At 32.8% G+C, this 25,251-nt stretch overlaps 1 protein-coding gene across 1 annotated transcript; it reads left to right on the plus strand.

Moving 5' to 3' along the window:
• Positions 1 to 6,458: 6,458 nt before the first annotated feature.
• LOC143064983 (citrate synthase, mitochondrial-like) lies at positions 6,459 to 24,219 on the plus strand. The gene is made up of 9 exons (XM_076238234.1): positions 6,459 to 6,590; positions 13,240 to 13,290; positions 15,727 to 15,834; positions 16,480 to 16,701; positions 17,179 to 17,349; positions 18,390 to 18,589; positions 19,162 to 19,291; positions 22,334 to 22,645; positions 23,334 to 24,219. The coding sequence occupies exons 1-9, from the start codon at positions 6,543 to 6,545 to the stop codon at positions 23,499 to 23,501; spliced, it is 1,410 nt and encodes a 469-aa protein (XP_076094349.1). The 5' UTR covers positions 6,459 to 6,542; the 3' UTR covers positions 23,502 to 24,219.
• Positions 24,220 to 25,251: the final 1,032 nt, after the last annotated feature.

Consider the following 25,251-nt stretch of genomic DNA (forward strand, 5'->3'; position numbering starts at 1 on the left):
TGGAGTAATCAGAACTGGACTATTAATTAAAAGTGATTTGCTATTTTCAAAAGCGTTTTGACAATTTTCACTCCAGATAAATTTAGAATCTTTTCGTAAAAGATGAGTCAATGGTTGAACCACAGTAGCAAAATTTGAACAAAATTTTCTGTAAAATCCAATCATGCCTAAATATCTCAAAAGTTGTTTTCTATTTGTAGGAGGAGGAAATTTGGAAATGGCTTCCACTTTAGCCATAATAGGTTTCACTTGACCTTGGCCAACTGTATGCCCTAAATAATCAACAGTGGCCTGACAAAATTCACTTTTACCAAGATTAACAGTCAAATTTGATTGTGACAATCTATCAAAAGTATCATACAAATGTGTTAAATGCTGTTCCCAGCTATCACTACATAAAATTAGATCATCAATATAAGCATAACAACAGTTTAAATCTTTTATAACATTATTGATCATTCTTTGAAATGTAGCTGGTGCACTTTTCATGCCAAATGGCATTACAGTATATTGAAATAAGCCATCTGGTGTAACAAAAGCTGATATTTCACGAGCTCTCTGTGTCAATGGAACTTGCCAATAACCTTTCAACAAATCAAATTTGCTCACAAATTTTGCTTGACCAATGTTGTCAATACAATCGTCTATCCTTGGAATCGGATAGGAATCAGATTTTGAGACTGAATTTACTTTTCTGAAATCAGTCACGAAGCGAAAGGTTTTATCTGGTTTTGGTACAAGGAGACAAGGAGAGCTCCATTCACTGTTACTCGGCTCAATAATATCATTGTCAAGCATATATTTAATTTCTTTTCTCATAGCTTCAAGTTTGAGTGGATTGAGCCGGTAAGGATGTTGCTTAATTGGAGAAGCATCTCCTACATCAACATCATGACAAACAGCAGTGGTTTTGTTTGGCACATCTGGAAAAAGATTTTTAAAAGAAAATACCAAAGTTTTTATTTCTTCTCTACGATCAAAAGACAGATGTGCAAGTTTTGAGTCTAAATTTGACAAAATTTCTGAATTTTTCAATTTAACCGTCTCTTCCATAGTTTTAGAACTAAAAGGTGGTTCAATTACATCTGGTTTGTCATGATTGTTCTCAAATTTAACCATGCCTAAAGTGGCAACTGGTTTACTCTCACATTCATTAGTACGCTCAAAGTATGGTTTTAACATATTAATATGACACACTCTATTTTGTTTGCGCCGACCTGGAGTTTTTACAATATAATTCAAATCATTGATTTTACTCTCTATTGTATAAGGACCACAATATTTAGCCTGTAAAGGATGTCCAGGAACTGGCAAAAATACAAGTACCCTATCACCAGGCTCAAAAACTCTGTTCCTGGCATCTTTATCATACCATATTTTCATCTTGTTCTGTACATTTTTTAAGTTTTTCTGAGCAATTTGACAAGCAGTATACAATTTTTCTTTAAATCTAGATACATAGTCTAAAAGATTCAAGTCAGTATGTTCAGTGAGCCACTTTTCCTTAATCAATTTTAACGGTCCCCTTACAGTATGGCCAAATACCAACTCAAAGGGACTAAATCCAAGGGATTCTTGAACAGCCTCTCGGACTGCAAAAAGTAGAAAGTGAACTCCATCATCCCAGTCTCTGTCAAATTGAAGACAAAAAGTTCTAATCATGTTCTTTAATGTTTGATGAAAACGTTCTAAGGCACCTTGAGATTCTGGATGGTACGCACTTGATCTATACTGAGCAATCCCTAACTGGTACACGACTTGCTGAAATAGACCTGACATGAAATTTGATCCCTGGTCGGACTGTATAGACTTAGGAAGTCCTACTAATGTGAAAAATTTGATAAGAGCTTTGACAATAGTAGGTGTCTTGATATTTCTTAGCGGAATAGCCTCAGGAAAGCGAGTGGATGTACACATGATTGTCAATAAATACGCATTTCCAGTTTTGGTCTTTGGTAAAGGTCCAACGCAGTCAATTAGAATTCTGCTGAAAGGTTCGTCAAAGGCTGGAATAGGCAGAAGTGGTGCTGGTGGTATTTTCTGGTTAGGCTTACCAACAATCTGGCATATATGGCATGATTTGCAGTATTCTGCGACATCATTTCGAAGTCTGGGCCAGTAGAAATGCTGCAATATCTTAAGGCAAGTCTTTCTTATACCTAAGTGTCCAGCCAAGGGGGTGTCATGGGCAAGACCAATAATTTCTTGCCTATAAACTTTAGGCACCACCACTTGGTATACCACTCTCCATTCCTCCTCTGGGGTAGCATCAGGAGGCCTCCACTTCCTCATTAAAATGCCGTCCTGATGGTAATAGCATTCGGCCACTTTGTCTGCTTCCTCCTGTGGTTGAGCCCTCTTGCGGAGCTGAAGAACCTCAGGGTCTTTATTTTGTTCTTCGAATAAATTCTTTCTGTCTAATGAATGGCTGTTTACGTTTGGCCATGGCATAATAACATTCTTGTTAACACTAGGTGGTCTTATTATGGCCTTTTCTGAGCTACCAGGACCTTCAATGTCAGCTAGGAAAGTGTCAGAAAGGTCCATGTAATCAAACTGGTTTTCTTGCAAATCCTCATCTTGTTGTTTTCCAGCCATCGACCTAGTGACAACACAAGCTGGATACAATTCAGCATCATCTTCCGGTAATTTAATATCCACCACTGGTTCACTGGTAACAATTGGTTCAGCAACCACTTTGTTCCTAGCTAGATCATTTCCTAGCAATAATGTAACACCCTCAACAGGGAGGTTAGGACGAACACCCACAATAACTGGTCCAGTTATCAAATCTGACTTCAGATAAATACGATGGAGAGGAACATCTATACAACCTAACTCTACACCTTGTAACAAAACGGAGGCACCAACAGAAGTCTTCTCGGACAAAGGCAACACACCTTCTAACAATAAAGACTGAGAAGCTCCAGTGTCTCGTAAAATCTTAATAGGCTGAAGAGTAGAATCATCAACAATAGAAACAAACCCATCAGACATAAAGGGTTTATATTCCTCCATGTAATCACAAAAACTGGACTTAAAAGACTGACTCGCAGGACATTCTGACATACTGGTAATATAAGGTGTCGTACAAGCACTGGACTTCGGCTTATTGTCTCGTTCATTCTTCTTCTGGAGTCTAAAACAATCAGCCATCAGGTGACCATTTTTCTTACAATAAGCACAAATCAATGACTTCTTCTCAAAAGTATCAAATTTTGGACTAGACATATTATAACTGGACTGACTCTTATTCTGTGCAACAGGCTTACTATCAGTACGCTCAGTGCTTTGATTTTTGTAATATTAACATTTTGACCCTTGAAACTTCTTTTATGTTAAAGGGTATAATTATCTGAAATTACAGCTGCATCATGTATTGTCCCAACAGTTTTGTCGTCTAAATGTGTTTTTAAGTCTAAATGAACACATTGTTTGAACTCTTCTAATAACATCAATTGTCTTAGGTTATCAAAATTGTTATCTGTTTTCTTTGAAGTAAGCCATTTATCAAATAGATCTTCTTTTTCCCGAGCAAATTCCACATAGGTTTGTGAATCAAACTTTTTATAAGATCTAAATTTCTGTCTATATGCTTCTGGTACTAGCTCATAAGCTTTCAAAACTTCCTGTTTCACCGTGTCATAATCGGAACTTTTTTCTGATGGAAGTGCGGAGTATATTTCAGCGGCCTTACCCTCAAAAACACTTTGTAGCATTGTAGTCCAATACGGCTTTGGCCAATTCAAATTACGAGCAATTTTCTCAAACTGTGGAAAATATTTATCAACTGTTTTTTTCACAAAATCTGGGAACCAAACGTATATCTTTTGCTGCATCAAAATAATCTGATTTTGATTGGACTTTAGAGTTGCTTTCTTCTTTGATTATTTCAATTTTCAGTTTTTCCATCTCTAGCCTTTCTCTCATTTCAAGTTCTTTTATTTTCTCCCTCTCCTTCATTTCCAGTTCTTTTAATTTAAATTCATCTTCTTTTTCTTTTTTCTCTATTTCCAACCTTTCCTTCATTTCCAGTTCTGCTTGTTTTAATTTAAATTCATGTTCTTTTAATTTGAGTTCATGTTCTAATTCAAGCTGTTTTAATTTAAAGGCGTCAATATTGTCTACCTTAAGTTCAAGAGCCTCTTCACCTAAAATTTCTGTGTCAACTAATTTGTCTATAACCAAATTTTTTATAATTTGTTTTCTCATAGATACTTTAAAATCTAATTTCAGATGTTTAGCGAGCAACACTAATTCCTCTTTCTTTAAATTATCAAACCCCTCCAGGTCTGGCGTTTTCAAAAATTTACTGGCATCAAATGCCATTTTGTAGAATTTTGTTGGCTAGTTATAATAAAAATTACTAAACAAATTTTGAATAAGATGTTTTCAGTCTCCCGGACGAGCCCCCAATTTCTGTTACGGCCAGAAATCGCCTTTAAATTGTAGCCAACAAAAGACACAAATCAATAGTAAAATTTAACAATATTTATTATACAAAAGTTTACAAGAAGTATTACACAAATATTACTGTTAACTTAACTGTCAAAATATGAGTCCAATCTTTTATCTTTATCTGTATCCGGATATCTTTCGGAATCCAATCTGAATATTACGTTCACTACTACGGTCACAATCCAGTATGATGTCGTTTGTAGAATAAAAGTGTAAATCCAAATGCTATGAATACAAATGTCTATCGATGTCTAAGTCTAAGTCCAAAAGTAAGTCCAAGAGTGAAATTAACTTTAGTGTCTGTATATATATATATATATTTGTCATGGAAGATTCTAGAACAGTCTATAATGGAACATCCTAGAAAGTTACAACAGAAGTTTCTAGTAAAATGTAGAAGTTTATATAATGCATCTTTTATTAGGATCATTCTGGAAAGTTCCAATCATTCTGTAATTGTTCCAGAGATTTCTAAACTGCACAATTCTAAAATTATTCTGTAAACAACTATCAGGCCACACAATACAAATTAGGCCAACATAAATAAATACAATAATTACAATATCATAACACAAGAAATTGACAATGAGGGTCGGTTGAAAACTAAACTTTACGACAAAAGAGATGAGTTCAGCTTTCCAATTGTGAGCTTTCCATTTCTAAGTAGCAACATTCCAGCCGCACCTGCATACGGGATATATATCCTAATTGATACGATTTTCCCATGCTTTCATTTCCTATCATGATTTTCTTGATAGAGGGTTGCTGCTCACAAGGAAGCTATTAAACCAAGAGTTCCAAATGGTGAATTTGAAATCATCCTTTCGTAAATGATACGGACGCCGTGTCACGAGTTGGTTGACCGTTATGGAATAACCCTTTCACAAATGATATCGGATATGTTCCTTACGTCGGAACTACAATTCCCTTCCCTTTCATGAGTGTGACCTACCGAATTAGACTATTTACCGGATTTGTTATAACATGAGCAACACGACGGTGCCACATGTGGAGCAGGATCTGCTTCCCCTTCCGGAGCACCTGAGATCACCCCTAGTTTTTGGTTGGGTTCGTGTTGCTTATTCTTTAGTTTTCTATGTTATGTCATGTGTTCTATTGTTTGTCTGTTTGTCTTCTTTCCTCTTTAGCCAGGCTTTGTCAGTTTATTTTCGATTTATGAGTTTGACTGTCCCTCTGGTATCTTTCGTCCCTCTTTTAAATAAATACGCATGAGAACCATGGCATTAGAAACTAATAATATTGTGACAAAATCTAGTCCAGAGTTTTTTTTTAATTTTCTGTAACAATTATATTGAAATTGCATGTCAATGATCACACAATGATCACTTTTCTCCAGTGGACTGAGGTACTTAATACAGCTTACCATGTTTTCTTCATTTGTAAATATGAATATAATACTATTTTCTATAGTAAAAGTTTTTATAATATATTTTTTAATATGATTATACGTCTTTTGATGAACTCGAATTTTGTAATACTATAGGTTGGATTAACTGAGGATATTCCGAGTACACGTCAAGTTTCATCAAATTAACTGAAGATTAGTTAACTTAGGTTATCAAATAGCAGGGTTTTTTGAAGGCCTATTTACAAAACTTTAAGTGTCCTTGGTATCTGATATAAGTATTTCATATTTTTGTAACGCACGAACATCCATCAACGATATTCAATACCGTGTATTATGAAACTACCGGGAACATTTTGCTTATTGTTTGTTTTCTTTTCATTTTTTCTTCGATTTTATCAAGGATTTGTACAGTAAATCCAAACAAAAAAATATTACTTGATATAAAAAAAATAATATTTTAACTTCAAAATTCAAATTTCTAATATCAGAAGTTCATACGACTTTTAGATATTAATTTTTTCTTCAGAAAATCAATTTTTGATATCATAAAATAAGGACTACGTAATAAACGTGATAAACGGCACCTCAAACAGGTCGGGCGTACAGGTTATAGTATAACCCTAAATCCATTTCCTTTTTGTGACGTCACTCTACTGACCTTGGTTGCCGGTGTGCTTACAACTTTCTTTTTGACGAGGAGACACTTATATTCACTATGTCTATAATAAGAACTGTAGCCTCATCAGCTTTACAACAAAGCAAGGTATGAGGTTATCATGTCACATCAAAATAAGAGGATAAATTACACTCGGAGGCATGTCATCAAGACAGCGTAGTTGATAAAATTAAACTGTTAAATTATGACCTCCCATATTCGCCTATCGCGTTACGATTACGAAATCGTCAGAGTGATATCTGTTTTCTTGAATATTCCTTCAGAGTAGCATGAACTGATAAAATTTAAAGGACAGAGTATAAAACAGTTTGGGACTTGTTTCTCAAAAGGGTTAAATCAATTGATATTTATGACGTCCTTTTCAATAGACAAATTTAGGCCATAGACTATGTCCAAATAATTCTTGAAAGGCTATTTTAAATTTTTGCGTTGACACCATCCTGTCGATGTAAAAGGTCAAAGAAAAAAAATATAATAGCCTTTCAAGATGTTATAATACACCTTATCACTAATCCCGGCTGACCCGGCCGCTTGAACATTTGACGCATACAACAATCACTTTTCCATTGTGGCGTCAGATATTATAAGTTATCTACGTTCATATCCGTAGATATGGGTATTTTAACACCCTGAAGTACCCCAGTACACCATGAGGCGTAGCCGAAGGGTGTACATACGCCTCATGGTGTACTGGGGTACTTCAGGGTGTTAAAATACCCATATCTATGGATATGAACGTAGATAGCGAATAGATAGTCCGAATCGGCCGCAGGGGTGTGGAAATATTTGTTGTGAGCACTTGTCCCAGGGCAAGTGAAACCTAAAATTTCACTTGTCCGGAAAAAAATTTACTTGCCCTGATGATCCCAATAAATATTGAAGTATTTCTTGTTAGCTGATATATGATTCTTACTTAGCACTGTTGTGCATCACAAACAAATGAAATATATTTGTTTATATGTGTAAAAAATTAGGAAAGTAGGAAATGGGTTGACATCAATGGGACAGAAACCTAACATCAAACCAACCAATGAAATGACATGTAAACATGGTAAAGGACAATTTTGCAGCAGTTTTTGAATAAAAATTGTAGCCAGTAGGTACATATACTAAATTTGAGGACAGTGATTGAAGAAATGTAAACTAAATAATAGATAAACTATTGATTTTGTAGTGTTTCTCTCAACTGACACACTTGTTTTTTTCTTGATTATTTATTATTGCCTTGATGGGCAATTAAAGCGTCCCTTTTATTTTCCACTTTGACAACAAATAATGTTGACCTTTCATCTATAAATAAGACTCCATCTATAAATAAGACAAAAACTTAATTTATTTTCCGAATTTCCATAGATAGCCAGGGGCAATCTGATATCCACGATGTCTGAAATTCTCGCTTCCGTTTTTTTTTTAAATACTGTGTCCTCCATTTGCATTTAAGGTTTTCTACTCGACTCATGACTCTTTATATGAATCTCGATACAAAATTTAAAGAATTGACACTTCCGGTAAATGATGGATAAAACCTAATCGACGATCCCGGGTCAACGGACAAAGCCAATGCAATGTTACGCAACTCGGGTTCGCATACTTATTTTTTTTTATTTTGGTAATCGATCTATTTCCGGTATCATGTAATATTTATCGTCATGAACATTGATGTTTTTACTTGCTGAACATTGGCTTCTTTTACATAAATTAAACATCTTTATACGTTTTGAAATTAATTTTATGTTTTTGTTGGATTTGAACTTTTTCTTGTATATTTTTTTACTTGTCCACGGGCAACCAAGACAAAAATAATTACTTGTCCGGTTGTTCCAATGTACGAGTCGGGCATAGCATTTCCACACCCCTGGGCCGAGTTTTATGGAAATTCGGGTACAAAGTGTACCGTGAAAACAACGTTTTTTTCATAATTTAAAAAAGTTTTATTGAAATTTGGAAATTTTACATATTTTTACAGGGTGTAGGGTACTACCTTTGGTAGAACCCTACGGGTAGTCAAATATACGACGTTTTTAATACGGAGACAGAGTTACAGGATTGAGTCAAATTTGGCGCTCAATGTTGTGAGAGTTACGTCATAGATGGTGTGACGTCAACATGGGTCATTTGCATAGCTAGGTCTGTAGTCCCATTCCTTGAAAATGTGGCAGTCAAGTGATGCATTTAATGAAATGAGTGTAAATGATCGGCATAATAGAACAAAATCGTTAATGAATTAAATATTTAATTACAAACATCATGGATAATCTACAGAATTAAATTTTTCATAAGGAGCAATCATGGAACTAAGGAAAACTTACGTGAAGTTCCCCGGGATAATGGTTAGCAACGTCCGGGAATATGGGTTAGCAACACCCAAGGGCTATGGGTTTTGTAACGACGTGCGTTAACCAATCAAATTCCTAGATATATACTAAGCCGGGGATAATTTGTTTTGTGACGTCAAAAATTTACGGGAACCTGTGTGATATCTAGTAATGGCGGACAAATAGCAATAAGGTGTATTATTTGGACTATAGGCCATTCAGACATTTTGTCAGAAGAACTTGAAAAAAAAGGATGACAATTGTTTAAACTACAACAGTTTAACATGGAAATTTGTATCTTTTTTTCATATTTCTGCTTTTTATACGACCGCAAAAATTTTAATTTTTCGTCGTATATTGCTTTCACATCACGTTGGTGTCGTCGTCTGCGTTGTCGTCGTCGTTGTCCAAATACTTTTAGTTTTCGCACTCTAACTTTAGTAAAAGTGAATAGAAATCTATGAAATTTTAACACAAGGTTTATGACCACAAAAGGAAGGTTGGGATTGATTTTGGGAGTTTTGATCCCAACATTTTAGAAATTAGGGGCCAAAAGGGCCCAAATAAGCATTTTCTTGGTTTTCGCACAATAACTTAAGTTTTTTAAAAGTAAATAGAAATCTATGAAATTTTGACACAAAGTTTATGACCACAAAAGGAAGGTTGGGATTGATTTTGGGAGTTTTGGTTCTAACAGTTTAGGAATTAGGGGCCAAAAAAGGGCCCACATAAGCATTATTCTTGGTTTTTGCACAATAACTTTAGTTTAAGTAAATAGAAATCTATGAAATTTAAACACAAGGTTTATGACCATAAAAGGAAGGTTGGTATTGATTTTGGGAGTTTTGGTCCCAACAGTTTAGGAATTTGGGGCCCAAAGGGTCCAAAATTAAACTTTGATTTCATCAAAAATTGAATAATTGGGGTTCTTTGATATGCCGAATCTAACTGTGTATGTAGATTCTTAATTTTTGGTCCCGTTTTCAAATTGGTTTACATTAAGGTCCAAAGGGTCCAAACTTGGTCCCGTTTTCAAATTGGTTTACATTAAGGTCCAAAGGGTCCAAACTTAAACTTTGTTTGATTTTGACAAAAATTGAATCCTTGGGGTTCTTTGATATGCTGAATCTAAAAATGTACTTAGATTTTTAATTATTGGCCCAGTTTTCAAGTTGGTCCAAATCGGGGTCCAAAATTAAACTGTTTGATTTCATCAAAAATTGAATAAATGGGGTTCTTTGATATATATATGCCAAATCTAACTGTGTATGTAGATTCTTAATTTTTGGTCCAGTTTTCAAATTGGTCTACATTAAGGTTCAAAGGGTCCAAAATTAAACTAAGTTTGATTTTAACAAAAATTAAATTCTTGGGCTTCTTTGATATGCTTTATCTTAACATGTACTTTGATTATGGGCCTAGTTTTCAAGTTGGTCCAAATCAGGATTCAAAATTATCATATTAAGTATAGTGCAATAGCAAGAAATTTTCAATTGCACAGTATTGCACAATAGCAAGAAATATCTAATTGCACAATATTGTGCAATAGCAATTAATTTTCAATTGGAGTTATCTTTCTTTGTATAGAATAGTAGTTGAATCAACTTTAATCATTGTGTTATACAATATACAATGTATTTTCATTTTTACTACCAACTGATAAATTAAAACAATCTTTACCATTCAGTGATAACAAGCACTTTTTATTACATTTTAATAATTGCACAGTATTGTGCAATAGCAAGTATTTTCAATTGCACAGTATTGCGCAATAGCAAGAAATATTTAATTGCACATTATTGTGCAATAGCAAGAAATTTTCAATTGGAGTCAATTGGAGTTATCTTTCTTTGTCCAGAATAGTAGTTGAATCAACTTAAATCATTGTTTTATACAATATACAATTGTATATTCACTTTTACTTCCAACTGATAAATTAAAACAATCTTTACCATTCTGTGATAACAAGCACTTTTTTTACATTTTAATATTTTATAATGTATTTAAATGAGTAGTTATTGTTGCAAACTCCATTAGAAATTCGAATTGAGATCAGTTTTGGAATAAGGGAAAGGGGATGTGAAAAAAAAAAATGGGGGGGGTTCAATTTTTCTCATTTCAGATTTCATAAATAAAAAGAAAATTTCTTCAAACATTTTTTTGAGAGGATTAATATTCAACAGCATAGTGAATTGCTCAAAGGCAAAACAAAAATTTTAAGTTCATTAGACGACATTCAGTCAGAAACCTATGCTGTGTCAACTATTTAATCACAATCCAAATTTAGAGCTGAATCCAGCTTGAATGTTGTGTCCATACTTGCCCAAACCATTCAGGGTTCAACCTCTGCGGTCGTATAAAGCTGCGTCCTGCGGAGCATCTGGTTACCGTTTGTTTTAAACTGATCCAAAAGTATTATGTCCGATCGAAAGCGGATCTGGAGTAAAACATGTAATATCTATGAAGCAATCTGGTTTCACATAATGTTTAACAAATAAATGTAGACAAATCTAGACATAAATTAATTTTGGCATTTATAGCAGTGTCTTCGTGACCACCCATGAAGTGAACTATTCTGGTTACTTCATATGTATATACTACAACAACTGGTGTGTTGGTAATTTTCCGTGAACAAGAAAATGACTGAAAAGTTTCATTGATTTGTTTTATCACATGCCGAGTATCAGATACCATTCCACATCGTAAAATAATTAATGAGTATCCCAGATGAGACCTTAGAACTGGTGTTGTGGATATTCCTGTTAATCATGTCAATATATAATAATACTTACATGATCATATTAAAGTCTCAATTTACAAAATATTTGTGAAATTCATTCCAGGTCTTGTAAGCATTACTCCAACTGTGTAAGACTCATATGTAGTCAAGGTCGTTAAACACCCTGGTAGTAAGCATTACTCCAACTGTGCAAGACTCTCATAGGTAGTCAAGGTCGTTAAACACCCTAGTAGTAAGCATTACTCCAACTGTGCAAGACTCTCATAGGTAGTCAAGGTCGTTAAACACCCTAGTGTAAGCATTACTCCAACTGTGCAAGACTTTCATAGGTAGTCAATGTCGTTAAACACCCTAGTGTAAGCATTACTCCAACTGTGCAAGACTTTCATAGGTAGTCAATGTCGTTAAACACCCTAGTGTAAGCATTACTCCACTGTGCAAGACTCTCATAGGTAGTCAAGGTCGTTAAACACCCTAGTGTAAGCATTACTCCAACTGTGCAAGACTCTCATAGGTAGTCAACTTTATTAAACACCCATGTAGTATTTATGAGTGCTCTCACATGTTTCTGTACAATTTTTGCCAGGTTTTTTTTTATCAAACTTCTATCAGAAATTTATCTTCAAATTCAAAAGTCAGTGCCGATCAGGTTTTTAAAAAAAAAGTATGTCAATCACAACTTAATATTTGGAAAATCGTAAAGCACTCTTACGTGCACAATTCTTGCTATTTTTTATCATATTTATTTCACAGTTTATGCTACTTGTGAATATTAATTATTTGGAAAATTTCATTGTTGGCACTACTATGGATTCAATTCTTTGAAGATTATCAAAGGTTTATACATGTATTAGCAATGTCTCAGAAATTGTTCTACAGAAATTTGTATAATTAATTAGAAGGGCTTTCAAGCCTATATTTCTTTAAGACATTGTAAGATGTTTATAAAAAGTTTTAAACTTAAATAGGTATAGGAAGATGTGGTATGAGTGCCAATGAGACAACTCTCCATCCAAGTAACAATTTATAAAAGTAAACCATTATAGGTCAAGGTACTGCCTTCAACACAAAACCTTGGCTCACATCAAACAACAACCTATAAAGGGCCCCAAAATTACAACTGTAAAACCATTCAAACGGGTAAACCAACGGTCTAATCTATTTAAAAAAAGTTTTGTTAGTAGGGTCAGATTAAGGGGAATTAATTTTGATGAGTTAATAATATTTGTAATATTTTTTTTTGTATTAGCATGGCATATCTCATATACACAAAGATTACTTGGCTCTGCATCATGAGTCGTGGTTCATTGGCTTTGAACGTTTTACACATTAAAGTATCACCATTTTCATTTTACAATTAACTATTAAAATGACATGTACATAGTTGTGTGTAAGACATGTAAGATGTAAAACTAAGCATTTCTGTATTGCATGAAAATTGAATCTGATTACAAAATCAGGATTTAAACATATATACATGTACTAGACTTAGATTTATAATGCCTGGTCCAGCAACTGTTCCTTTTTCATTCATGTGTGGTGTCATTTGTTTTAAGGATGAAATATTTGCCACAAGACCTTAAACAGACACTCTAATAATATAAAGAAAGCAAAAGTAAGATTTGTACAAAAATCATTGTATTATTTGGGGTGTTTTAATAAAGATTTTCTATTTCACTAGGTGCTGTTTCCAGCTGCCTCAATAGGTGTACGAAATTCATCTTCCAGTACAGTAAGTAACTTTCCTTTTTCATGAGTGCCAACAGTCTATAAACAGAATTTTAAAATGAAGGGTAACTTTTTATTTACCAAAAGGCTGGGGAAGCATAAATTGAAAGTGAAAAAAAAACAAAAATGGTTGAAGACAGAAAATAATGATTTGTTAGTTTACATCTGTAGTGTTCCAGCTAGGATTCTTAAACGGCACTTTAGCATGATGAATGATAATTCAAAAAAGGCATGTCAAACATTGTCTTATTATGTACTTGTAAATACTGTAATGTAGAAACTGTAAACAGCAAAATTTGACAGGTGCATTTGATGGGCTCTAGCTGGTGTCTGCAAATAATATATGAATTGCTTTCTAAATGGTTTTACAAGATGACTAGAATAAAGCACTGAGAAAATCATAATAAATTTTTTTTCAATTGAAATGTGTAGTTTATTTTTTAAAGTCATAATAAACGTGTGACCGGTGAAAAATAATGTTATTCCAATTCTTGAACCAATGCATACAAACATCATAAACTTAGTCTTCTGTGCACGATTTTATCATTTTTTTTTTGCATAAATTTCATATAATCGTCAATTTTTTTTCAATCGTTCAGTGTTGTGAAAATATGGCAGGTAATTAAAGTTCGTGTTTTGAAGCCGAAGTTTAACGATTGTCACCTGTTTGTCCACAATCTTCAAAAAGCATGGATATTGAGCACGTGTTTAACATGTACAATCAGATAAAAGTTTATTTTAAGGACATCCATGCGTATTGCGATCAGCGGATTTTTACGAGATGGGTCACACGGAGGTCACTTTGCATACGGAAAATATGTTGGGGAATTGCTTACTGGAAGGAAGCAATTGAAATAAAGTAAACTTCTTCTTAATATGAACAAATTAAAGAATTTTCTTCAGAAAAAAGTATATGTACATAAGTTTTTAATGAAAACTATCCATTGAGTTATAAAAAACATATGCATTATTTTTTTTTAATTTGAGGTTTATTATGAGTTTAACTTGATAAGAATAATCACTAGGTAATTTATTGTAAACTATCCATCGAATTGTTATCAGATAAATCTTTCAGGCTCCATGAAGCATACAATTGATAACTAGTCAAATGGGGGAGACAAATGCTTTTAAAAAAACCCCACTTTTTCATAGAATCAAAATATCATTTTGCAATTAAAAAAAATGTCTCTTTTCTTCAATTATTCCTCATTTAATTTGTGAAGATCCATTATTATGAATGAACATTAACATGAAAAATAAGTTAAAAAAAATGCCCAAATTTAAATGAAAACTTAATGTTCCAAGAAGTTAAATTATGTCAGGTATAAAACAGTTTATAGCATGTTCAGGCTTGAATGATCAGCCTAGCGAGAATTTTTATACATACTGAGGAAGAATTTAAATCTTATTATTAATTTGATAAAGAATATATTATCTGCTATCCTGTTTTAATTGAAAACATTTATTCAGCGTTTGATCAGAAAACATTTTCATACACAATATTGTGTTATTAGGAAAAGGGATAAAAATACTAAGCTATTTTCTTTAATATTACTTTGATATGTGGTTATTTTCTATTAAAGCTACACTAATGAGATGGGGTTTTCTCAGTTGATTAGGACACTGTAAGGGACGACATCAAAAGTTCAATGAAGGATAAAAAACAAAAACTTAATTCATATATATATAGGTTTTTCACTGACCCTCCTACCCCCGTCTTAACTTAATTTGGAAAAAATTGATTGACCAATAAGGATATATATGTAAAATCGTTGTCAATTTAAACAAAACTTGCAGCAAATTGCTCCCCCCCCCCCCCCCAAACTATTTGAATTAAGTTTTTTATCCTTCATTAATTTTTGATGTCGTCCCTAAGCCTTGGGAAATAAAAATGTGGCATCAAACAGTTTATTTGTGGTGTTTTAGTTTTAAACTTTAGAAACCGTCTGGCTACATCAAATCTTAGCCTAGGGATATCATCCAATGAGATTATAGCAGAAAGTCTCCCATTTGTTAAAAAAGTTAAGAACCATAGATAATCTATAAGTAGTATCAGAAATTCTAAAAGGGAAGATAAATAACAAAAAACTCAATTATGCCCCACTAACGGGCATTATGTTTTTCTTCTGTCATCAGGTTAAAGTTTTTGGTTAAGGTAGTTTTGATGAAGTTGAAGTCTAATCAACTTGAAATTTGATACAAAAGTTCCTATGATATAATCTTTCTAATTTGAATGCCAAATTAGAGTTTTGACCCCAATTTCATGGTCCACTGAACATAGAAAATGATAGTGGGAGTGGAGCATCCGTGTACCATGGACACATTCTTGTTTTTACAAGTTATTAAAATTCCTAGTCTTCCTAACTAGAATGAATTTGAAGAAGATCATTGTAAAAGATACATGTATCAGTAGATGACAAATATTCTTTCGATCTTTCAGAACTTAAAAGATGTTTTAGCAGACTTGATACCAGAAAAACAGAAGGAAGTTGTAGCCTTAAGAAAGGAGTATGGAAACACGAAAGTTGGTGAAGTAACACTGGATATGGTAATATAATCATTAATGATATACATCAAGATAATTATAAATTAATGGTGATAAACAGGAAAACAGACAAAAAAACAACTAAAAAATGTGAGGAAAACTCATCTTTAAAAGTAAATGTTCATGAAACAAAACCATTTATTTAGAAACTAAGAAGTGATACAGTAAAAAATTGCACCACACCAGTATAAATGCAATCATGTCTGCTTCTATTTAAACTTTTAAGAATTGGATGGTGAAACTTGAGCAAATAATGTGATTGCTTTTTATAGTCTTTATGAAAACAGAGTTATGGTTAAAATGAATTATTTCTTTACATATACAAACTTGAGGAAAGAAAGACAGTCATTGTACTATTACCTTGCATTGGAATGTAGCAAACCCGATTTAACTTTCTTTTCAAAAGTGTTAAAACTGACTTTGGCAATCTAAGTCCTAAACATTAACATAGGGTCCAATATCTACTTTTTCATTATATTTGATTTCAAGATGAGAAATTTTAGTACAAATATCTAGCAACAAGAGAAATATATATATACAGAAGACAACTAAAATGTTTCCTTTATAATTTTTAGTTCTTTACATATATTTTTAAACATGTGATATGTACATTTTACCAAATAATGATTTGATTGGGCATGTTTTCAGATCTATGGTGGTATGAGAGGAATAAAAGGCTTAGTAACAGAAACTTCAGTCTTAGATCCAGATGAAGGCATCAGATTTAGAGGGTACAGCATTCCTGAGTGTCAGAAAATTTTGCCAAGGGGTAATGCAGGAAAGGGAGAGGAACCACTTCCAGAGGGACTCTTCTGGTTATTATGTACAGGTCAAGTGCCATCACAAGAACAAGCAGATGCTATATCTGAGGTAAGTTATACCAACTCTTTCTTATCAACACTCCCATGTCTGTCACAGAAGGATGAAGTCATATTGGGCTTAGATCATCTATCATAACACTTTATGTTCAAATTTTGATTTGTTTGTTTCTGTTCCACATGGAGGCCACTAAAATTTTTCCTGTTTTCATAAGATTTGAATGAAAATTAAATGATTTCCACTTATTTTTGACAATAAAGTCTATTTCTCATCTATTTATTGTGTTAAATGATAGAAATATTTATTTATGGTACATGTAGAATCTTCTAGTCACTACTTCTTTTTTTTTTTTTACAGTGTTATGAGTTTGTGCACATTGTTTCATTACTTAGATATGTCTATAATGACCAGGTATCATAGCAGGAATGTTTGTAATATATTCATTAACCCCAGAAGTAGAATAAGTATGCATTTAAGATTAGAACTTTATTATTTTACTATATTTTGTGTAATGTGTTTATTTTGTAGGAATGGAACAAACGAGCTGCATTACCTAACCATGTGATAACCATGTTAAACAATTTCCCATCAAACCTTCACCCAATGTCTCAGTTTAGTGCAGGAATTACAGCTCTCAACAGTGAAAGTAAATTTGCTAAAGCTTATTCTGATGGTGTACATAAGGCATCATATTGGGAGGTAAATTATTTATTATTGAAGTCGGTAAATTTTCTTGTAATGTTGGTTTTATTAGAAACAATGTTTTGTCATCCATTTACATTTAAACCTTGACTAATCACTTGTGTCTAATTTCATTTCATTGAAAATTTGAGACAAAAATTATAAAAAATCTTATGGTAATCCTGACTATGAACTTTGAGAAATGCCTTTTTGTGATAGGATTGTTAATTTTTTAAATCACATTTCAAACTTCCACCACTTAGTTTTTGCAAGCTTCATGAGATTGAGAATATTTCATTTTTTGAGGTCAATAGGTCAAACATATAGGTCACAGCAGCTGTTGATAGACTTGATATTTGGCATAACTTGTTTTGGGGGATTGTCTTTTGAATCCTATGTTCAAATTTTACTTAAATTAATTTGGTAATGTGATAAAGATCTGAATTGATTTTTAGCCACTAGGTCGATATTCAAGGATACAACAGAGTTTTGTAGAATGCAGTGGGGCAAAGATATGGTTGATGAGTGATTTCTTTTAAAGCATATGTTCAACCATCACAAAACTTAGCTGGATAATACCCTTTTAAATACAAGACAAATACTGATTTTTGGACCAGTAGGAGAAAGGTCAAGGTCACAATAGTTGTAAATAAACTGGTCAAAGGTCAATATTATCCCCCCTCCCAGATGCAGCAAATTATCTCCCTTTCAAGGAAAATGAAATAGAAATCTAAATTTAAAATTATAGCTAAATTATATAGGTCAACATTTGAATCTGGAAATGACTCTTTATCCTTATTGTCATAATAAGCGATGCAAGATGAGCTATTTTCTAACTTCAAAAGTGATTCTTTGAAAGCCTATTAACTAACAAAAAGATACATTGATGAATGTAAAGTCAAGTTGTGTGAAAAAACACTAGTACAAATAAAACAGTAGGGAATGATACTATTTTGAATGATTGCTTGCAGTTACTGAAAACAAGTTCAAAGTACTTAACCTGCTAATATAAAAGAAAACTGTTTAATGTATACTTGATATGTGTCATATTGTTACAGTATGTGTATGAAGATTCTATGGATATGATTGCAAAGTTACCAACAGTGGCATCTATAATCTACAGAAATTTATACCGTGACGGTACAGCTGTAACAGCTATTGACAATAAAAAAGACTGGAGTTGGAACTTCTGTTCTATGTTAGGTTACGAGAATGCTGATTTCATAGAACTGATGAGGATGTATCTTACAATTCATAGGTATGAATAACTTAAATCACCTATCAAGGATAGGATCATTGTTTATGTATACAAAGGAAAACTTGTATTACTTGCAGGTAAAAAAAACACATTGCTTGGTTATTTTAACTTTGTACTTTTTACTTTCCTTTGTGTTAGGTAGGAGAGCAGTTTTAATACATATCAAATAGCATTTTTCATGAAATTTTAATCCTATCCGCTGTAACAACTTGAAAAGTTTAAATTCCAGATATATTTATAGAAAGTTCTTCTAGAAAGTCATAGTTTCATTTAGAGAACAAACAAAACATGACTTGTTCTCTAAATGAAACCAGTTTTGTTTTTGAATTTTTTCAAATTTTTCTTGCAAAATGTATTACACAGTTTTTCATTAATTTTTTCTGCAGTTATGCATCTCAAACATAAATTTTGTGGAAATGTTTCTTCAGTTGTTCCTTTTTGGGAACTTATCAGATTCCTTCATCTTGGAACCAAATATGGCAGTCATTTGTATAGATGGAAATTTAAAAATATTTGAAAAAATCTACAGTTTAGTAGAGAAAATAGTAAATGTTATTTGATCTCTTTTTCAGTGACCATGAAGGAGGAAATGTCAGTGCTCATACCACACATTTAGTAGGAAGTGCTTTATCTGACCCGTATCTTAGTTTTGCAGCTGGTATGAATGGCTTAGCTGGACCACTCCATGGACTGGCAAATCAGGTAATTTTTATTGTTATAAATAGACGTAATGTTTTTCATTGAAAAGAGTTGTTCTTTTTTATTTTGCCATTTTCTCACTCTTAACTTTAGTTTGCTCTAACCAAATGTCATAAAAACTTATTCACATACTTATTACAGTAGATTCCGGTTATTTGCATAGCCTATTTGTCAGACAAAATTATGCAATAAAGCGGAGTATGCTTATATCCGAAATGCCAAATGACAGAGTCAAATAACATCGATAGAACAGATCAGTAAAAGAAATCCCTGAAGAAAGATGAACGTCTGTAATCCACATACAATATACTGAATGTTGATTTATTCTAATAAAAATTTTATGTCTACTCTAGTGTCATATGTGTTATTTTATTTTGTTTCTTTAAATAAAGATTATAAACACATTTAGTTTTAGTTTATTTGCATTCAGACTTTCCTTTACCTGGGATACGAAAATAAACTGTTCTAAAAATAGATTTGTTTCTATGACCCATATGTACAATGTACATTGTTAGGCTTTGATTAAAATAAACTTTTAAACAATACTTCACAGTTTATAATTATTTTAACAACAGATGTGTAATGAATTGCTGTTGATATGCAGTTGGGCACTGAAATAACAACTTGTTAGTTTCGTATATGCAAAGCAGTAATGGTGGGGCCCTGTACGGGTTAATTGCTGGACACAAGTGTTGAAAGTGAGAAAATATAATAATTAAAAGTAAATGCTCTTTTCATAAAATATTAAAAACAAATGATTGATGTATAAAATTCTTTAACAATATGTAAATGCCCTATAATATTAACATTAATACAGATCACCCCAAGCCCAATAAAGTTCACATTGGTTATGATCGGTAATTATTAGCAGGAGTTTTTGTTTTAAAAAATAACCCCAAATGTAATCTATGGACAATTGTTTAAATCCAATCAATTATTAACACCCTTTGAAGTAGAATGGTCAGTGTTTTTACAACAATTATCTGTTTGACATTTTTATGACCTCGAGGCTTAGAATAGAACATGGGAAACTTTACCTGTGTAGACATCAAGGTTTATTTTTAAATCAAATTCCATAATATAAACACGAAAGAAACTTTATTTCAATAACACAGAAGTAAATATGAAATAATAACGAAAATAAGGATGCATTCAAGAAAAATATACTTACCAAATGACCGTTTCCGGTCAAAAATCTCGTCAGTTTTAACTAAGCATATCTAGACGGCAATAATTTTCTATGCAATAAACCGAAAGGCCACGTGTAGAGCTATGCATATAACCGGACAATTTAACATTAGATGAATGGCAAATGGTTTTGTGCAGGAGAAAACTATGCAATTAACCGAATTATGCTATTAAGCGGTATGCAATTAAGTGGAATCGACTGTACAACCATGGAAGTAATATTGGAAGGAATAACATCGTCGTCACTTCAAAGGTTTCATCTGCGTTACCGCCCATCTTTCAATAACTCGTTAATTGGTTCAATATCGGCATGGAAGTTTATTCTCCGCATGTGATCGATCAAATCACTGACACTTATCGGTCATTTTCGTGTTCACGGAGAACTACGAACAGACAAGTTTTTGTCGAATATACATGCGAAGTAACCCGAATAGTCCATTCGTTACATTCCGTTGATGTACGCTGCCGAAAAGAGTCATTCGTTCAATTTTTATTTTAGTCCAATTTTTCCCTATTTTTGGTTAGTTTGAACTTAATAGTTAAAACCGACAGCTATCACATACGAAATTGGAGAACAAAGTTGTGTCATTTCAATTTTAAAATTTACAGACAATTAAAAAACCATTTCCGTATAAAGTTAAGAAGATGACTGTACAAAAAATACGTTTGGACACCCTTTATTAAATACGAAAAATCTAAATCTCTCGTGTATTTATAGTCAATTAAATTATTAACAATTCTAAACGGTTCTATCCTTCAATTTAAGTTCTTGATACATAAACTTAATTTGTGTAAAAATGAATTTACCGTAAGACAGATAGATGCAAGCCCATTTCGTCGGTTTGTTATATTTTTTGCTGTATAGCTTATTATATTAATACAAGCATTCCACAATAAACACTTTTTAAATATATATTTACGAAAATATTATCCCCGTTTTAGTTGTCCAGTTTCAATAATGCAATCAATGACATTTATGACATATACATAAATTTAGAATACTTGAAAGTAAATATTATTTCATTCAATCTCGATAAACTTTGCACATTTCAACAGTAAAAAAATCTATGCCTACATTTGCCTACATTATTTTGTTAAACATCATGTGAAACCTGATCGATTCATCGGTATTTAACTGTTTAACTCGGGATCCGCTTTTAACCGGAAAATACTTTTAGAACAGTTTAAAACAAACGGTAAAAAGCAAAAATATGCTAAATTAAATACAATTTTCCATGTTAAACTGCTGTAGTTTGAACAATTCTCGTCCGTTTTTCAAGTTTTTTTCACCATTCGATTTCTTTCTAAAGGTAGATATTCTATGTGATACAGCGCTACCTTGTTATTAATAAACTAGGGATTTCCCACAGGTGCGCTATAATTACCGGACTCGATAAAACCACGTGACTGATAAGAAATTCCAGATGCCTTTTACAACCGCGGTAACGCAGATAGTAACCAAAGGCGTCTTACCGCTGAGACTATAATTGGATGAAATCGTATGACTTTAGTACAGAGCTCAGCATGCTATAAATACATGCTAATTAGTCGTTGTTATTCCTTCTAAATATTACTTCCATGGTACAACCAAACATGGATCAAGTTGGAATATGGGTTACATCATTTTCCCCTTTCTTGTGTTATGCCTTTTATAAATGGAAAAACTGTAAAATTTTCAGTTTCCACACACCAATTTTGGTTTGCCATATCCAAATGTTGTAAATTTGATTTTTTTTAAGACTCATTAGTAGCCTATGACTGTTTTCTGCTCTTTGGTTTGGTTCAATATACCCAGTGAAATATGCATGCAAATTATTGTGTCCACTCTTCTTTTAGATAAATTCATATTTTTTTTAGGAAGTACTTGTATGGTTAACAAAAGTGCAAGAGGATGTAGGAAAAGATTTTTCAGAGGAGAAAATGAGAGACTGGGTTTGGAATACCCTTAAATCTGGACAGGTTATACCAGGATATGGTCATGCTGTATTGAGGAAGACAGATCCACGATATACATGTCAGAGAGAGTTTGCTTTGAGAAAACTCCCTAATGATCCATTGTTTAAATTGGTATCAGCTCTCTACAAGGTCACACCAGATGTTTTGATGGAACAGGGTAAAGCCAAGAATCCATGGCCTAATGTAGATGCACATAGTGGAGTTTTATTACAGGTATGACTAACCATAAACATTTCTGATTTAAGACTAATTTTTAAAAGTTTTTCATAAAAGTATTGTTCAAAGATATGCAAACTACTCTAGTCGTTCTGTTAATCTTTTGGTTTCTGGATGCTAAATAAAACACTATTCGAATTGCAACCTTACTAGAATATATGGTCACAAAGAATGCAAGAAAGATCTCTATTGATTTAAATGTCTCTGTGATTTAAGGTCAAGGTCAGTTACTCAAAATCTACCAACATTTTTTAAGGAAAGTGCCTTCTGAATACTTAATCAAATAATCTTTTTCTTCTGGGATTGGAACTGAAATGGATAAATGTTGGCATTGAGATTGGGGTCACTAGGTCAAGGTCATAGTTAAAAAAAAATAATACTGGAATTAATGCAAAAAAGAGGTTTCTGGATGTGCATCAATTTTTTATGCTCCTGCTATTATGGATATGTTTGAGGAATTTTCTCCCATTTTTGCAGACATGGAACTTAGCCATCTTATGAATGAATTTTATACCTTGTAAAAATAAAAACTACACATTACATCGTAACCTATATAAACTTGATTTTAAATATATAACAAAATAATGAGGAATAACTTACCTACCCAGCCATGTTTATATTACCAGTGAGAATTGTTTTTTCAAGGCCTAAAAGATAATAATGTTTATTATTTGTTATTTTCCAGTACTATGGTATGACAGAGATGAACTACTACACAGTCATGTTTGGAGTGTCCCGTGCACTAGGATGCATGTCTTCACTTATTTGGGATCGGGCTATGGGACTACCTTTGGAAAGACCAAAATCTTTTGACACACCATCATACAGAAAATTAGCAGAAAGTGCTAAATAAGTTGTTTGAAATAATTTTTATAAACTTGCATATATTAAGTTTCCTTATTGTAATTAGCATCAAGTTACAATTAAGGTCAGACACTGTTAGTTACTGGTATTTATTTTAAGTTAATTAGTTCTTGTGTAAACTTTCTCTGTTTGCTATTTTTATATATGACTGTATATGTGATATTGTCTTCAGATCAAATGATTTATATTATTTAGCAGCACTAATTTTAATATAAGGAACAATTTGGGCATACTTTGCAAGTGGAAACTGCAGGAAAGTTCATCCATAGAATGTAGATCAACTCCCCTTGTATTTGGATTCTCTTAAAATGAGTATCAGGCAGTTACATACAAGATTAATCTTGGGGAAAATATTTGCATTTATTGATTAAAAAGCTTATTTACATGATTTTAATTTAGCCAAGTAATATGAACGGGAATGTCATAGAATCTTCCCATTGATCTATACATCAGAATATGTAAATATCATTAAAAACTAATCACTGAAACAATGCAAGAATAGGAATAGTTTTCTTAACAATAATGTATTGTAGAATGTTCTTGAATACTAAGTGCAAAGTGTGGTTTGAATGTACATTTGTTAAAGTGGTATATTAAGATATCATTCATTTGTTGTATATTTATAGATTGTTTACCAGAACTATCAAGTATGAATTATAAAAAACCCATTTGTAAAAAAAATATGTAAAAATATATAAATATGCAGATATGAGTGTTCAGTTTTTCATGGCCAGTATTACAGCCATCATTTATTGTCGAGCCTGCGACTTTTGTGGCAGAAAGCTCGACATAGGGATAGTGATGGGGCAGGGGCAGCGGCGGCAGTGTTAGCTAACTTCTTAAAAGCTTTATATTTTAGAAGGTGGCAGACCTGGATGCTTCATACTTTTTATATGGATGCCTCATGTTACGAAGTTTCCGTCAGTCACAATGTCCTTGATCTCATTTTCATGGTTCAGTGACTACTTAAAAAAAAAGTCAAGATTTTTTGTTATGTTAAATTCTCTCTTATTATAAGTAATAGGATAACTATATTTGGTATGTGTGTACCTTGCAAGGTCCTCATGCCTGTCAGATAGTTTTCACTTGACCTCAACCTCATTTCATGGATCAGTGAACAAGATTAAGTTTTGGTGGTCAAGTTCATATCTCTGATACTATAAGCAAAAGGTCTAGTATATTTGGTGTATGGAAGGCCTGTAAGGTGTGCATGTCCAACTGGCAGGTGTCATCTAATCTTGGCCTCATTTTCATGGTTCAGTGGTTATAGTTCAGTTTTTGTGTTGTGACATGTTTTTCTTATACTGTATGCAACAGGTCTACTATATTTGGTGTATGGAATAATTGTAATGTGTACATGTCTAGCTGGCAGGTGTCATCTGATCTTGACCTCATTTTCCTGGTTCAGTGGTCAGAGTTTAAGGTCAAGTTTTTGAGTTTTGGTCTTTTTTTTCTAATACTATTTGCAATAGGTCAACTATATTTGCTGTTGGAAATATTTTATGATCTATATGTCAGTTGCGCAGATTTAATTTGACTTTGACCTCATTTTCATGGTTCATTCATCAGTTTTAAGCTTTTGTGTTTTGGTCTGTTTTTTTAAACTATAAGCAATAGGTCAACTATATATGTTGTATGGAAGAATCGTTAGCTGTACATGCATGCCTGGCATGGTTCATCTGACCTTGACCTCATTTTCATGGTTCATTGATCAATGTTTAGTTTTTGTCAAGCCTGCA

Source organism: Mytilus galloprovincialis, chromosome 2 (assembly GCF_965363235.1).
Source record: "Mytilus galloprovincialis chromosome 2, xbMytGall1.hap1.1, whole genome shotgun sequence".
In the NCBI taxonomy this organism is placed as follows: domain Eukaryota; kingdom Metazoa; phylum Mollusca; class Bivalvia; order Mytilida; family Mytilidae; genus Mytilus; species Mytilus galloprovincialis.